The 16556-nt window shown below is 46.6% G+C and overlaps 1 protein-coding gene and 1 long non-coding RNA gene across 2 annotated transcripts in view; one reads left to right on the plus strand and one right to left on the minus strand.

Moving 5' to 3' along the window:
- Nucleotides 1–3680: 3680 nt before the first annotated feature.
- On the minus strand, nt 3681–4643 carry LOC116272047 (acrosin-like). The gene is made up of 2 exons (XM_031660863.1): nt 4191–4643; nt 3681–3964 (listed from the first exon to the last, which is right to left on the minus strand). Exons 1-2 carry the CDS (start codon nt 4199–4201, stop codon nt 3694–3696), a joined length of 282 nt encoding a protein of 93 aa, XP_031516723.1. The 5' UTR covers nt 4202–4643; the 3' UTR covers nt 3681–3693.
- LOC116272048 overlaps nt 3911–16556 on the plus strand; it is a 32002-nt gene continuing 19356 nt past the window's right edge. The window contains exon 1 of the long non-coding RNA XR_004180780.1: nt 3911–4007. This is a non-coding gene — a long non-coding RNA (uncharacterized LOC116272048). The remainder of the gene's footprint in view (nt 4008–16556) is intronic.

Consider the following 16556-nt stretch of genomic DNA (forward strand, 5'->3'; position numbering starts at 1 on the left):
TGTCGGCACCCACCAGTTGCAAACACAGGAAGAAACTGCAGAAACCCAACTGCTGAGCATGAGTGTGACCTGTTATTACCACCTGCCCAGCATGCCTTCCCCCTTCTTCTGATAAGGACCCTCCTCTTTACTTTGGGGAACTGCCCTTCCCCACATCATAGGCTTCTGTGGGGGAAAGTGGAGAAGAAGGCTGACCCCTTCCTCCACCTGCTCCCACTTGTAGGTGAGTTACCTAGGACCAGCCAATCCCAGGCTTTCCTCTTGGATCCTGAAATACATGGATCTGCATCCAGAGCTGCTGGAGGCCACTTCCCACCCCACCCCACCCCTACCATCTTAAGGAATTCACAGGGATTAAAAAGTGAGGGGAAAAAAGAGAGAGAGAGAGATGGGGAGTCCCGACAACACCGTTTGCAATCCTGGCCTCAACTGTGCCTGTGGCCATCTCTCCTCCTATCTGGAGCAGTTCTGTGAGCCAGGACATCTCATTTGGCTTAAGCTAGATTGAACGGTGGTTTCTGTCACCTGCAACCAGAAGCATCCTGGCCAATGTAGTTACGCACAGTGAAACATAGTGGGCTAGCAGACAGGAGGCCTGGACATGAGTCCTGCTTCTGTCACCAGCTAACTCCATGATCTTTGGCAAGACACATCCTCTTACAGGACCACAGCTTCCTCATTATTAATTACAGTATTCAGAGCAGAAGTGAAGGCTCCATAGTCCAAGGGACATGGCCAAGTCCCACCCATAGAGCCAGGTTCCATTCTAGAGGTCACTCTTCAAAGAAAACTGTGAATCTGAGCTTGTTGAGATGACAGAACTGAGAAAGGAGGCCATGATTCCTCCCCCATCCCTTCTCTGTAGTCTGTGCAATTGCCCTCTATACTCCTGGTGTCAGTAACTACTTATAGGCTGGAGGCTCCCAGCTCTGTTTCTCCAAACTGGACTCTCCTGATCTCAATGCTGATGTTCCTACAAGACACGTCCACTAGTTTGGCCCAGAGACCCTGCTAATTCAACCTGTCTAAACCAGCATCAGCCGCTCAGCCCCACAACCTACTCTGCTCCTGTGTTTCCTAACTCAGGGTGCAGCACAGCCAGTTACCCTTCCCCCACATGCTAGAAAGCTGAGGTTTGTCTTGAAGCCCACCCAGCACTCCCCCCTCACATCTGAATGGTCACCATGTCGGGTCACTCTTACCTGGTAAGTATCTTGAAAATCCACCCAGCCCTATTCCTAGTCCAACTCCCCTTTCCAGACCCTCATCATTCTTCTGTGAACTCCACGTACCTCATGTATTTAAGCCTCACCTATAAGCCCATGACTCCCCACTTTGAATCTCCAGCTCAGACAACCCTGAACTCCAGGCTCAGATAGAACAACTATATCTTTGACATCTATTCTGGGACGTATAATTGGCATCTCAAAATTAATATGTCCAGAGCGAAGAGCCTGCTATTTTCTAACCCTGCTCCATCTTAGAGAGACTTCTCCATCTCAGCAACACAATTTTCCCACAAGCTAAAGTTCTGGAACTCTCCCAGATTCTTCTCTCATACCAAACAACCACTCTTCAGCAAACCCCATTGGCTCTACCCTGCAGGCCTGCAAATTACATCTAGAATCTGACCACTTCTCCCCTCCTCCGCTCCACTCTGGCCTGAGCCACCATCTCACTTGGCTTACTACAATAGCCTCCTACTGCCAGTCTCTGCTTCAACTCCTTCCCCTTTCACTCTATTGTCCACATAGCACCATGGAGAGCCTACTGAAATCTACAACAGATTATGTCACTCCTCTGCACAAAGTCCCCAATGACTCCCCATGGTCTCTGAGGCTCTCCACCATCTGGCTCTGTGACTTCTCTAACGTCATCCCTTACTTGTCTCTAGCTCCTTCCTTGCTAGTGACACCTAGTCTCCTTGCTGATCTAGGAATACTTGGCTCACACTCACCTCAGGGGCTTTGCACAGGCCTCTGAATAGAATACTATCACTGACCCCAGGTATCTGTATGGCTGGATCCCTCGCCTCTTAGGGGGCATTACTCAAATGTCACCTTTCTCAGGCTTTCCCTGATCATCAAAATCTCTGAAGGAAACCAGAAGATGAGGCATATTTGGGGGTGACACATTCTGGTCTCCTTTGGCTCCTTAAATGATTCTGATGCATGCCCATCCTGAGTTCGCCTCTACCACCTATCTCATTTATCACATTCCATTTCCACTGTTGGTTGGTTTGTATTCTCCACTAGACGGTAAGCCTAGCAAAATGGTAAGACAGCAAAAGCCGTGTTGTGCTATTCTCTGAAGCGCCCAGACCTCGTGTATGGTTGAATATTTGCAGATGTGTGGAGTCCTCACCATTTCAAGTGTTGTCTTAGCTGTGACTGGTTTTCAGTGACACTAACCACTTGGGTAATTTATTAAAATATATTGTAATTACACTGAGGTAGAAACAAAGGTGAAGGGAATGTTTCTTGTTTCTGCGCTTTTGGAAACTCCCAAAAGTTTGGCACAATGGTATGACCAGGACAGGCAAGAATGGGCATGTAAAACTGACTGAGTTACATTACAGCAGTGCATGCTGCCTGAGTGCACTCTGGTGTCAGAGAAATGGCCAAGTTGTGGGAAAACTGGATGTTCCGGGTTACAGGATAGGCCATCCCTTGTCGTCGGAGGATGGGGTGGCCCCTCCCAGCTAGACACGGTCACTTTATGTTTCTGATTTCTCTTAGTTCTGCAGCTGCCTCAGTAGCAGTAGGCTTGCTTGTGTGTTCATGAAAACAATAAACTGGTTCCCTCAAAGTGTGAAGAACTGAAAGTAAACCGTTCTGTTTTCTTGCTTCCTGAGCAGTTTGGACGTTTTCCATCTCGGATTTTTGCCTCGATCTGCACCAGCTCCCACGCCCGCGGGGTCCCATCTCCCCGTCCCCACTCCCAATCCCCCATCAAAGACCCCAAGCAGCCACAGCGGAATTGGGGTCTTAAAACCACACGAAGCAAGGTGATGCTAAAAGAGGAGAGCCCGGCTGGGATCTCCCTCCCAAGAGAATTGGTGACCTGGGCAGGGACAGCCAAGCGGTCGCCAAGGGCAGCAGGTGGCGGCGCGGGAAGTGGTTTGACAGCTGCGAAGCCCCTCCCGGGGATCCAGGAGCTGGGGCTCTCGGGGCGGAAGTGAGCCAGGTGCGCGGCCCGCAGCAGGTCCGAGGGCGGCAGCCCCCGGATGGGGCGCTGAGGTTTCCGGGGGTTTGGGGGAGGAGGGGCCGGAGGGGATGGATGAAGAGGGGCAGCCCACCCCGCCTCGGCCAGGCCCTGCGCGGCGCCCGGGGAGGGGGCGGGCAGGCCTCGCGGGGCACCTCGGGAGCGGGCGCGAGAGGCCGGGACGGCCCGGGGCCCCGCTTACTCCTCGTCCAGGGTCTCCCACGCTGGCTGTGCCGGGGAGCCGGCGGCGGCGCCCCCCGCGGCCCGAGGAGGCCTCCTGCCGCCCGCCGGCCCCGGGTTCGGGCCCCCGCCGCCCTCGCAGCCCGCCGCCGCCGCCGCCGCCGCCGCCGGCCTGTCCATGGCGCGCCGAGTCCTGCCGCCTTGGGAAGCCGCCGCCGGGACAAGGAGCGTGGCTCGGGAAGCTGCTCTCTCGCTGCCTCGCCCCCGCCGCCTGCTCTACCGCCCGCCCGCCTCAGGCGGCCGCCGCCATTAGCTGTCACCTGGCGGCCCCGCGTTACCCACAAGGCCGCGCGCGCGGGGGTCGGGGGGCGGGAGCGGGGGCGGAGAGGGCGGTGCGCGAGGTCGGCGCCGGGAACCCCCACCTCGCCCAGCCCCACCTGGACGCTCGCCCGCGAAGCCTTGGAGCGGGGGTCTGGGACCTCCTGTTCCAGCGACCTGGGTGCGTACAGAGCCACTGGGGTTCGGAATCCCCAAACGGATTATGCGTAGCGTGCTTCGCTCTATAGTTACACCGGGTTGACTGCAGAGACGTGGGGTGTAAAAAGAAGTTTGAAGACATTCAGGTATTAAAAATGATTCCCCCCCTCAGTTGTCCTTCCCAGAAAAGGTATAGGACAGCTCAAGCTCCTTCGGTCTTGACATCTTGAAGCACGAGCAGTTCCGTGCATTTTAGCAATTCCTCCCCACCCCATTCTTCCCTCCATTCTCCCGCGCCCCCCCCCCCCCCCCCGCCGCCACAAACCCACCTCCTTGCCATCTGTAGGGCAACCAAGTGTTCTGATGCCGCCCTCGGAGCTTCCGCCCATTGTTTATGTTAAGACCAACATTTAACTTCTGTTGATTAAAAATCACTGCTATGAAAATCAAGCCAATATCTTGGTGAGGCGTTTAGGACATTGGCTTTCTGGGCTAGATTTATTTCCTTGCTCATTTTCTGTGGGTTCGAATATCCAACAGCTCATCCCCTTTCACCTCACCCCGATTAAGTTGGAAATGGGTGTGTGGCTCATGATTAAGCCTCTTTGCCTGTGATTGCTCTGGGTGTAGACAGGAGTCCTATGACCCAGGTCTGGCAAAGGAGATACAAAGGGAACAATTCGCTCACTGTTAAAAGGCAGACCTGCAGACAGAGAGTTACTCATGCCCATCCCAGACCCATCCCGCCTTACCAGCTTAATAACTTCAAACTGAACTTTGAGGATATGATGCCTGAAGCCCCAACAGCCATCTTACTCACAAGAGGAGGTGAGCCTGGGGTAAGAAGATGACAGAGTGAGGAGGGCTAGGAGGAAGGAAAGGAAGATCCCCAGACAATAATACCTCCTATCTCACACTGGAGAATCACCTACTGCAGGTTGCTGGCTTTCTAAAATTATTAAATCAAACGGTTAGCCCACTGTTATGGACTGAATGTTTTCATCCCCCTGAAGTCCATATGTTGAAGCCCTAACTCCCTGTGTCATGGTGTTTGGAGATGGGGTCTTTGAGAGGCAATTAGGTCATGAGGGCCAAGCTCTAGTCTGATGGAACTGGTGCTTTTTAAGAAGGGTCACCAGAGAGCTTGATGTCATGCACTCATGCGCACACTGAGAAAAGGCCGTGTGAGTACACAGCAAGAAGGTGGCCATCTGCAAGCCAGGAACAGAGCCCTTACTAGGTCCCTGCTGGACCCTTAATCTTGGACTTTCCAGCCTCCAGAGTTGTGAGAAAATAAATTTCTGTTGTTTAAGCCACCCAGTCTATGGTATTTTGTTTTGGCAGCCTGAGCACACTAAGACACCCACTTTTAGTTGGGTATTTTGTTACAAGTAGCTGCAAGCATCTTAGCTGTGCTGAGAATTGTCAGAAAGAAAACAGTGCAACTTTAAGCATATTTTAAGTACCATATTCTTCAAGAAAGATTAGGTCAAAGAGGAATTCACTGTGACACTATCATACTTTCAATTCAGTTAAGTACACTTAGGATTTAGAGGACAGAGATGAATCTGACATATCCCTGCCTAAGATGTTCACAATCCAGTGAAGGAGACAGACAAATTAACAATGACATTACAAGTTGGCAAGTGCTATAATGGGGACAGTTGCACAGGAGTGGAACACCTACCCCAATCCATAGGAGAAGAGGAGGTCAGGAAAACTTCCCCAAAAAGGTGACATAAAACTGAATCTTTAAAGATGAGTAAATCCTTGATGAGGCAAAGGAGTCAAGTTATTCCAGGCAGAAGGCACAGTTATGGGCACAGGTGTGGATTAGTAGGTATATTAATCTGTTTTGCTTTGCTATAAAGGAATACCAGAGACCTAGTAATTTATAAAGAAAAGAAGTTTATTTTTGCTCACAGTTCTGCAGACTGTACAAGAAGCATTGTGCTGGCATCTGCTTCTGGTAAGGGCCTCAGCAAGCTTACAATCATGGTGGAAGGCGAAGAGGGAACAGGCATGTCACATGGTGAGAGAAGGAGCAAGTGAAATGTGAGGGAGGCACCAGACTCTTAAACAACTAGCTCTTGCATGAACTCATAGAACGAGGATTCACTCATTACCACAGGGAGGCCACAAAGCCATTCCTGAGGGGTCCACCCTCAGGATGTTCACAATCCAGTTCACAACCCAGACACCTCCTGTTCAGCCCCAACTCCAACATTAGGGCTCACATTTCAACATGAGATTTGGAGGGCACAAGCATCCAAACCATATCTGTAGGTTAAATAGCTTATTATGTGTAAGAGAATGCCAAGAAATTGAGTGTTACTGGAGCATAAAGTCAGACAAGGTAAGTGAGGATCTGGACTGGTAGGCCAACAAGTTTGGGCTTTGTTCTGCAGCTCAGCAGATCTCAAATGTTAGTGTGCAAGAATCAGCCCCAGTCTGCATTTTCAGCAAAAGCTCCCATGATTCTGATGCAGGGCTTACTGCACTTGGAGAAATACTATTGTATAGTCCCCCATCTATGTCCATTTGATAGATTGTGCTTCCAAAGACAGCTGTAATAGTATCCCCCATCCCACACACTCTTTTGCAAGGTGACCTTACCACTCACACATCAAGAGGTGGATTCTGTTTACCCTCTCCTTGAATGTGGACTGGCCCTGTAACCCCTTTGACCAATAGAATGTAGCAGAGGTGATGCTGTGTAATTTCCAAGGCTAACCCTTAAGGGGTTTGCAGCTTCCAGTTTGGTTTCTGTGCATACTCCTTCTTGGAAGTCAGCTGCCATACTCTGAGGAAGCCCAAGCCGCCACAGGGGGAGGCCCATATGGAAGAGAACCAAAACTCTCAGCCAACAGCCCTAGCTGAGTTCCCCAGGCATCATGGCCAGAAGCCAGCACTAACTGCCAGCTAAGCGAGTGAGGCCATTTCAAGTCTTTCAGTCATTCCGGTGGCCTAGCAAACACCACATGAAGCTGGTGAATCATACAATTGACTAACAGATTTTTGGAAACTAATAAATTATGGCTTTAAGCCACTAGGTTTTGGGGTGATTTTTTGTGCAGCAATAGAGCACCCAAGCATTGCTCTTGATGAATGATCCAGAGAAGTAATCCCCTACCTGTTCAGCTCCCTTCCCCATTCAGCTGTAGGAATCCATGCACAAATCATAGCCACACTCCAAGGAGGGTACTCCACAGTAGTAGGTCAGAAGCTGTTATAATCTAAGATTTTACCCTGCTGGCAAGCTGAAAGTTTAGTTGATCACCACATTCTAACACTCTGAGAGAAAATATAAAGCCTGTGAGTCCAAAACAAAGACAGTTTATTATTCACAGCAAAATCAGCAGCCACAGCAATAGCTTGGATCTGCATCCTGAACCCCAGTCTCCACAGAGTGGCATGCTGTTCTGCAGTGCAAACTTGCCACTCTTACATTAAGAGGTGGTATCGGCTGGGTGTGGTGGCTCACGCGTGTAATCCTAGCACTTTGGGAGGCTAAGGTGGGCAGATCACCTGAGGTCAGGAGTTCAAGACCAGCCTGGCCAAAGTGGCGAAAGCCCATCTCTACTAAAAATACAAAAATTAGTCAGGCATGGTGGTGTGTGTCTATAATCCCAGCTACTCGGGAGGCTGAGGTAGGAGAATCGCTTGAACCCAGGAGGCAAAGGTTGCAGTGAGCTGAGATCGTGCCACTGCATTCCAGCCTGGGTGACAGTGAGAGACTCTGTTTCAAACAAAACAAAACATAACAAAACAAAAAACAAAACAAAAACAGGTGGTATCTGTTTCCCCTCCTTTTGAACGGGGTAACTGCCTTTGGCCAATAGGAGGCTAGATAGTATCTGCACATGTAATGGGATACACCACAGGAGAGAAAACCCCAAGGCAGGAAACTCTGGCTGCTACTGACCTGCCCATTCTCCCCTGCAGGGAGAGAGATTGCTCCTTACCTTGGAATGAGTGATCAAATGTAAACAAATGTCCTTTGTGGAGATTTACATTTACACCCTGGGTTGGAATGTCTTCTCATACCAACTTTATTAACTTGGCTGTAAATGTATTTCCTCAGAGAACCTTGACCATGCTGAAACCTGAGATAGTCATGGTGAATTGTCTCCGAACACACACAGGCCCTACCACCCCCTTCTGCCCACATGGGGGTCTAGTCATAGTTGCTGGGTTGACTATACTGCATTCCTAGAAATCACTCTAAGAGGACAGGAGTTGTGTGGTGGGAGGCAAGGTGAAGAGTGACTTCTCAGGCCCATGGTGATGCTCACCAGGAAACAGGAAAGGCCTCCTTTGAATGCCCAGCTGCACTCTGCAGTCCCTGCTGGGGAAGTGGGAAATGTATATGGTATGCTGCATGTTTATGACATGTTTATGCATGTTTATGACATGTTTATGTAGAAAGTAGTAGTTTTCAAAATTACACACATGAAAATGGCTTGGGACATCCATTAATGTGCAGATTAATGAGCTTCACCACAGAGAATCTGAAAATTTAGTAGTTAGGTGCTAAGAATCCACATTTGATAAAGCACCTCAAGTGATTCTGATATACATGGTTTGAGGACCACACTTTGAGAAACCCTGTTAGAGGTGACAAGGAGTGTGAAGTGATCATATTTCCACTCCAGAAAGATCACTAGGATTGCATGATGGAGGATGGATTGGAGGGGCAAGAGTGGCTGTGGGAAGGTCAGTTAAGAAGTTGTCATAATCAAGGAAGACCTGATGCATGAACCCTAACATTGGACAGGACTCAGTGACTGATGGACTGTTGGACATGAAATGAGGAGGGAAGGAGATGCCAACATGGACCACGCCTGGCACTGAGGTTTCAGACTTGGAAAACTGGGTAAAGGAGATATCAGCCACAGATATAAGGAATCCAGGATGACAGGCAGGTGGGAGAGGTCAGTGACCAGGATGAATTGGTTCTGGACATGTTGAGCTTGACCCACCCTAAGTCCAAGCCCATATGTTGCCTTTGTGTGTGTCAGAAAAAAGAAACCCCTTCCTTACAACACTGGACTTCTATTATCATAAAATTGTCATAGTATACCAATTTTGTTAAAGCTCAACCTTTGGCTGCCATATGCCAAGAAACTGCCATAATAGACCTAGAAATCTATGTGGACCTCATTCTGAAGGATCCCTGTCTTAGTCTGTTTGTGCTGCTATAACAAAATACCACAGACTGGGTAATTTAGAAACAATAAATAATTATTTCTCACAGTTCTGGAGGCTGGGATGGGAAACATGAAAACTCTCGCTGGTCTGGGCCTGGTCTCTCTGCTTTCAAAATGGTGCCTTTGTTGCTACATTCTTCAGAGAGGAGAAACGCTGTGTCCTCACATGGCAGAGGGTAAAAGGGTGAACACCTTCTGTTAAGCCTTTTTATAAGGTCACTGAATCTCATTCATGAGGACAAGCCCTCATGACTTAATCACTTCCCAACAGGCCCCAGCTCTTAACACCACCACCATGGGGATTAAGTTTCAACAAGTGAATATTGGGGGACATTCAGACCATAGCAGTCCCCCTTAGATGTGACCCCCTTGTGCACTTCACAACCTGTGCAACAGTGCATAGCAGTCTTGGGAGGTACCTGTGGGTATCCAAATGGAGTTGTCCAGTAGACAGTTGGAAGGGAACTCAGGAAAGAGAGGTAATAAAAAGTTGGCTACTTTTCATAAAATTTGAGGACAGAGGAACTCTTTGTTATTTAACCTTCAGCTTCACGATTTGGAAACTATGGTTGGGGTCATCACTTTCATTTCTGGAAAACAAATTAAGCATATGAAAGTGGACCTGATCATCCCTTGTAAAATAAATTTCTCAAAAACGGAATTTTGCTAGGACTGAGCAAAGCTAATCCTCAATGGAACTACATGTGACTGCACTGCAGAGACATGTTCCCATCATTTGGAGGGTTTGTAATGTCAGCTCAAAAGAGCAGGACTTTTGATAAAAATAAATTTTAAAAAAAGGCAGTCTCGGCTGGGCACAGTGGCTCACGCCTGTAATCCCAGTACTTTGGGAGGCCGAGATGGGTGGATCACCTGAGGTCGTGAGTTTGAGACCAGCCTGACCAACATGGAGAAACCCTGTCTCTACTAAAAATACAAAATTAGCCGGGTGTGGTGGCGCCTGCCTGTAATCCCAGCTACTTGGGAGGCTGAAGCAGGAGAATCACTTGAACCTGGGAGGGGGAGGTTGAGGTGAGCCGAGATTGTGCCATTGCACTCCAGCCTAGGCAACAAGAGAGAAACTCCGTTCCAAAAACAAAACAAAACAAAAAACAAAAACAAAAAGCAAACAAGGCAGTCTCTCTGAGCATATGCTGGTTCAGAGGCCGCCCAATAAAAAAATTACATAAAACTTTTTCTTTTTTTCTTTTTTTGAGACGGAGTTTAGCTCTTGTTGCCCAGACTGGAGTGCAATGGTGTCATCTCAGCTCATCGCGACCTCCGCCTCCCAGGTTCAAGCGATTCTACTGCCTCAGCCTCCCGAGTAGCTGGGATTACAGGCGTGCATCACGACGTCCAGCTAATTTTGTATTTTTAGTAGAAACGGGGTTTCTCCATGTTGGTCAGGCTGGTCTCGAACTCCCAACCTCAGGTGATCCACCCGCCTTGGCCTCCCAAAGTGCTAGGATTACAGACGTGAGCCACCGCACTCAGCCAAAATTAAATAAAATTTAAAATAGCTGGACTTCGATCCAATTTTTTGTGGGTGAGCTTGGATGACACATGGATGACATGTACAAATTCTTTTTTTTTTTTTTTTTTTTTTTTGCAGTTCAAAAAACTCTTCTCCACAGATTCTAGGGATTAGGGCATAGACATACTGGGGGTACAAGACTGCCTACCAGAAGCACTAGGTCATGGTTCTCCAGAGAAACAGAAACAATAGGATGCATGTGTGTGCGTGTATATGTATGTGTATAGACTTGGATATTTTAGGGAATTGGCTCATGTGTTTGTGGGGGCTGGCAAATCTGAAATCTACAGGGCAAACCAACAGGCTGGAAATTCCAGCAAAAGTTGATGTTGCAGTCTTAAATCTGAATGCAGTCTGGAGCAGAATTTCTTCCTCTTTAGGGGACCTTAGTCTTTTCTCTGAAGGTCTTCCACTAACTGAATGAGGCCCACGCACATTATGGAGAATAATCTGCTTTACTCAGTCTATTTATTTATTTATTTAATTTTTAATTTTAATTTTAATTTTAATTTTTTTGAGACGGAGTCTCACTCTGTCACCCAGGCTGAAGTGCAGTGACACTATTTTGGCTTACTGCAACCTCTGCCTCCCTGGTTCAAGCAATCCTCCTGCCTCAGCCTCCCGAGTAGCTGGGATTACAGGCACACACCACCACATCCAGCTAATTTTTGTATTTTCAGTAGAGATGGGGTTTCACCATTTTGGCCAGTCTGGTCTCGAACTCCTAACCTCAAGTGATCCACCTACCTCGGCCTCCCAAAGTGCTGGGATTACAGGCATGAGCCACTGCACCTCGCCTCAGTCTACTGATTTAAATGTTACTCTCATTGCTATGGTTTGAATGTATCCCCCGAAAAGCATGTGTTGGAAACTAAATCCCCAATGCAACAGTGTTGGAAGGTGGGACCTTTAAGAAATCTTTAGGTTGTGAATGAATTAATGCTGTTATTGTGGGAGTGGGTTCCCATTATATGAGTAGGTTCCTTATAAAAGGAAGAATTTAGCCCCCTTTTGCTTCTCTCTTGCCCTTTTACCTTCTGCCATAGAATGACACAGCATGAAGGCCCTTGCCAGATATAGGACCCTCAGTCTTGGACTTCCCAGGCTTCAGAATAATAAACTTCAATTCATTATAAATTACCCAATCTGTAGTATCCTATTATAGCAGCACAAAATGGTCTAAGACACTCATCTGAGAGAATCTAGACTGGTGTTTGACCAAACAACTGGGCACCATGGCCTAGCCAAGGTGACTCATAAAATTAACCATGACAGTGTCCAAAGGTTCTTTTGTGAAGTAGCAATTCTCAATGACACTTCAAATCAGTACAGCTAATGAGTGGGATTATTAAAACCACAGGTTCCTAAGTGATATGATTTGAATGAGTCCCCTAAATTTCATGTGTTGGAAACTTAATCCCCAGGGTGGCAATATTGAAAGGTCGGATTTTTAAAAGGTGATTGTATCAGTAGGGCTCTGCCCTTATGAATGCGTTAGTGGATTATCATGGGAGTGGAACTGGTGGCTTTACAAGAAGAGGAAGAGAGGCCTGAGCAAGTATGCCTAGCTTCCTCACCATATGAGGCCCTGCACTGCCTTGGGACGCAACAGTGTTTCCACCAGGAAGAAGTCTCTCACCGGATATGGCCCCCTGACCTTTGACTTCCCAGCCTCCAGAATTGTAAGAAAAAATTCATTTTCTTTATAAATTACCTAGTTTCAGGTCTTCTGTTATAAGCAACAGAAAATGGACTAAAACAATAAACTACAGAAAAAAACACCACAGATGACTTAACTTTGTCTTTAGAAGTTATCCGGAAGGCTCTCAGCCACAAGTTCAATTATTGGCAAGGCTAAAGGGTGCCTCGGGAGGCTTTTGCTTCACCACTCCCATCATCTCCACCATCCACCATTCTTTGATGTTGAAATTCCTATATCCTCAGTCTATGACAGGTGCTCTACACTGCAGTGTCAAGCTCGCCTTCACACAGAAACTGCGGTCCAGAGATCTCATACTCTCAAAGCTCCAGAGACTCCACTTGCCTCAACCTGGCAAGCATGTTTCAGAGACACGCTTTTTGCCCCACTCAGTAAACACATACATTTCTCCAAGATAAATTCCTTTAAGGCAGCCACATTTGAGCAAGCAGCTGGGATATAGTGGTCCGCAAAGGAGGGAGAAGAGTCAGAAATAGGAGGAAGTCTGGAAGATGAGATTGTCAATGAAGCCAAAGGAAGAACATTGTCTTCAGAATAAATCTTGACCTTGGGTGACTGGGTAGAAAGTGATGCCAGCCCCTGAGATTAAAAAACAATAATAAAAATAAAAAAATAAAAAAAAGAAAGAGAAGCTATTTGAAGGGGAAGAGCCTGTAACGTGTCCAGGAAAGATTGGATAGGTGGGTCTGGTGCACAGGAGAAAGGCTGGGCTACAGATTTCAGCCTAAAGGTGTAAAACCTTGAGAAGCAGAACTGGCTAGCTGTGTAATGTGTAGAGCCCAGTGCAAAATGAAAAATGCAGGGTATCTTGTTCAAAAGTATTACAAATTTCCAGATGGTGATAGGAAAGCATTGAATCAGGAATGGGGCCTTTCTAAGCATGGGGCCCTGTGTGAGTGCACAGGTCAAACACCCATGAAGTTGGCCCTGATGAGAATGTGTAAATTTGCCTGGGGAAAACATGTAAAATGAGAAGACAAGCGAGCCAAGGAGACATACTAGATCATTGGCACTGACAGGGCAGGTGAAGGAAGAGCAGCCTGGGAAGCGCTCGAGGGGGTTGCCAGAGACAAGCAAAGAGTCAGGACAGAGGGGGCATGGGAGCCAAGAAAGTCAAGTGTTCTAAGATGGAAGGAGTGATCTAGAGTGTCAAGTGTTGCTGGGCCATCTGGTAAGACAGGGCAAAGAAGTGTTCCCTGGATTTGACTGCAAGGAGGTGGTGTGGACTCTGCTGAGAGCACTCCCAAGGGACAGAAATGACTGGGAGGGCAAAAAGACAGTGCGTTCAGACCACCTAGTCACAGACTTTTGAGTTGCATGGACCAGTAAAATGAAAACAAAACCAAGCCCCACTGTTGTTGTTGTTGCCATTGTTCTTGTTGCCATTGTTGTGTGTCAGGACCATAACATATGACTGCCGAGTAAGGACTGTGTACATGAGGCTCCATCTTTGAGAACCAATGTTGAAGCCTTCCATTGCCCTGCTTGGCAAGTAGATGTCAGCCGGAGTTAGGGGGATCCTTTTCATCCTGAGCACCACCGCCTGGGGCTCACCAAAAGTGGGGAGAAAAGCACACAATCTCTTTGCCACCTATGCAGACAGGTGTCAACTCAGTCTGGCCTCGGGCAGGGATGCTTTGCAGCCCTAGGGTGGACTGGGCAGCAGGAGACCTGGACTCCAAAGCCGGACTGCTTTGTAAGGCCTTCAGCGCAGAGTTTGAACACTCTTGTTTGAATGTTAGGGATTTTTCAAATGCTAGAGATATTCACATTCAAATATAAGTTAAAACATCAGATATTATATATGGATTATCCTTTTCTCCAAGTCTGAAATAGCATAGTAATTGACTTGATGTAATTAGAGGCTGAAATTTGTAGACAGTAACCATCAGGTCTTACTTAGGAGAGGTGTGCAGATGTGCTTATTTAGGAATGAGAAAGATATTCTAAAATGCTTTTCTTGGATGAGATTTTGAGTCCATTGGAGAAGCAGGAGCATGGACTATATTTTCCATTCTTTATTTTCAATCTTTGTATATCTTTTTTTTTTTTTTTGAGACGGAGTCTCGCTCTGTCGCCCAGGCTGGAGTGCAGTGGCCGGATCTCGGCTCACTGCAAGCTCCGCCTCCCGGGTTCACGCCATTCTCCTGCCTCAGCCTCCTGAGTAGCTGGGACTACAGGCGTCTGCCACCACGCCTGGCTAATTTTTTGTATATTTTTTAGTAGAGACGGGGTTTCACTGTGTTAGCCAGGATGGTCTCGATCTCCTGACCTCGTGATCCGCCCGCCTTGGCCTCCCAAAGTGCTGGGATTACAGGCGTGAGCCACCGCGCCCGGCCTCATCTTTGTGTATCTTTATAGGTGAAGTGTGTTTCTTGTAAGCAATAGTTTCTTATAGGGTCTTGTTTTTTCATCCATTCAGTCACTCTGTGTCTTTCGATTACAGAGTTTAGTCCATTTGCGTTCAATGTTATTATTGATAAGTGAGGACCACTCCTGCCATTTGGTAATTTGTTTGCTGTTTGTTTTGTGGTGTTTTCGTCCTTCTTTCCTGTCTTTCTTCCTTCTTTCCTTTAAGTGAAGGTGATTTTCTCTGGTGGTATGATTTAATTTCTTGCTTTTGACATTTTGTGTATTTGTTGTATATTTTTACGTTTGAGGTTACCATGAGGCTTGCAAATGCTATCTTATAATCCTTTATTTTAAGCTGATGAGAACTTAGCACTGATTGCATAAACAAATAAATAAGCAAAAAGAGAACTAATAACAACTCTACATTTTAACTTTATCTGCCTGTTTTTAAACTTACTATTGTTTCTCTTTGCCTTATTGCATTGTCTATGTCTTGAAAAGTTGCAGTTATTATTTTTGATTCATTCTTTGTTTAGTCTTTCTACTTAAGAGTGTTTTACACACCACACAGTCTTATAATATTCTGTGTTTTCCTTTGTGCTATTACCAGTAAGTTTTGTACCTTCAGATAATTCCTTATTGCTCATTGATATCCTTTTTCTCTCAGATTGAAGAACTCCCTTTAGCATTTCTTATAGGACAGGTCTGGTGTTCATGAAATCCCTCAGCTTTTGTTTGTCTGGGAAGATCTTTATTTCTCCTTCATGCTTAAAGGATATTTTCGCTGGATATTCTATTCTAGCATAAAAGTTTTCTTCCTTTAGCACTTTAAATACGCTATGCCATGCTCTCGTGGCCTGTAAGGTTTGCGCTGAAGAGTCTGCTGCTAGACATATTTGGGCCCCATTGTATGTTATTTGTTTCTATTCTCTTGCTGCTTTTAGGATTCTTTCTTTATGTTTGACCTTTGGGAGTTTGATTATTAAATGCTTTGACGTCGTTTTCTTTAGGATAATACATGCATGGGCCTAGCACAAAAGGAAGCATGTGCATAGGAGCCCAGCACCAGAGAAAGAAAGCTGTGCTCCGGAGGAGGCAAAAAGATGAGGCACCCCAGAATCTGGAAGATAAAGCTTTTTCCTCCTCTGGTCTCTCTCTCTCTCTCTAGCGCCCTCTACTGACAAGGATTTACATTTTGCCAGCTGGTAAATATTTACAAAGCCCATCTCCATTATCACAGAGCAGTTAAAGGAGGATGGCTTTGGAGCTGAGAATGCATTGATAAGTGGTGTAGAGACTCACAGACTTACTGGGTTGAAAGAAACGCTAATCTAATGTCTTCCTATTTCCAATCCACGTCCCACTTGATGATTGAATTCCCCCTACAAGATCCTACCAGGCACTGCTTCTACAGGTGTAGGGCCAAAGAAAGAAATCCCTACGTTTACGCCTATTTCTGTCCAGAGTATCAATCAATACAACAAACCTTTCCAAAAGGAGCTAATTCTGTAATCAGTGATTAATTCTTTCAATGACATCTATTTAAGGATGCAATTTGACCAATATGTAGGTATTGCCTGAAATAGTCATTTCTAAACACTTGGCACTGGACCAGCTTCACAAAATTACCTGGGGTGCCTTTAAAAAAAATAATAGACCTTTATGTAGTTTTAGGTTTCAGAAAAATTGAGTGGAAATTATAGAGAGTTCCCATATACCCTCTCACAGCACGCCCCACCCCCCATCCTAGTTTCCTTATTATCAACATCTTGCATTAATGTGGTACACAAGTTACAATTGATGACCCAATATTGACACATTATTATTAACTCAAGTCCACTGTTTACATTAGGGTTCATTCTTTGTGTTGTACATTCTG

Source organism: Papio anubis, chromosome X, assembly GCF_008728515.1.
Source record: "Papio anubis isolate 15944 chromosome X, Panubis1.0, whole genome shotgun sequence".
In the NCBI taxonomy this organism is placed as follows: Eukaryota; Metazoa; Chordata; class Mammalia; order Primates; family Cercopithecidae; genus Papio; species Papio anubis.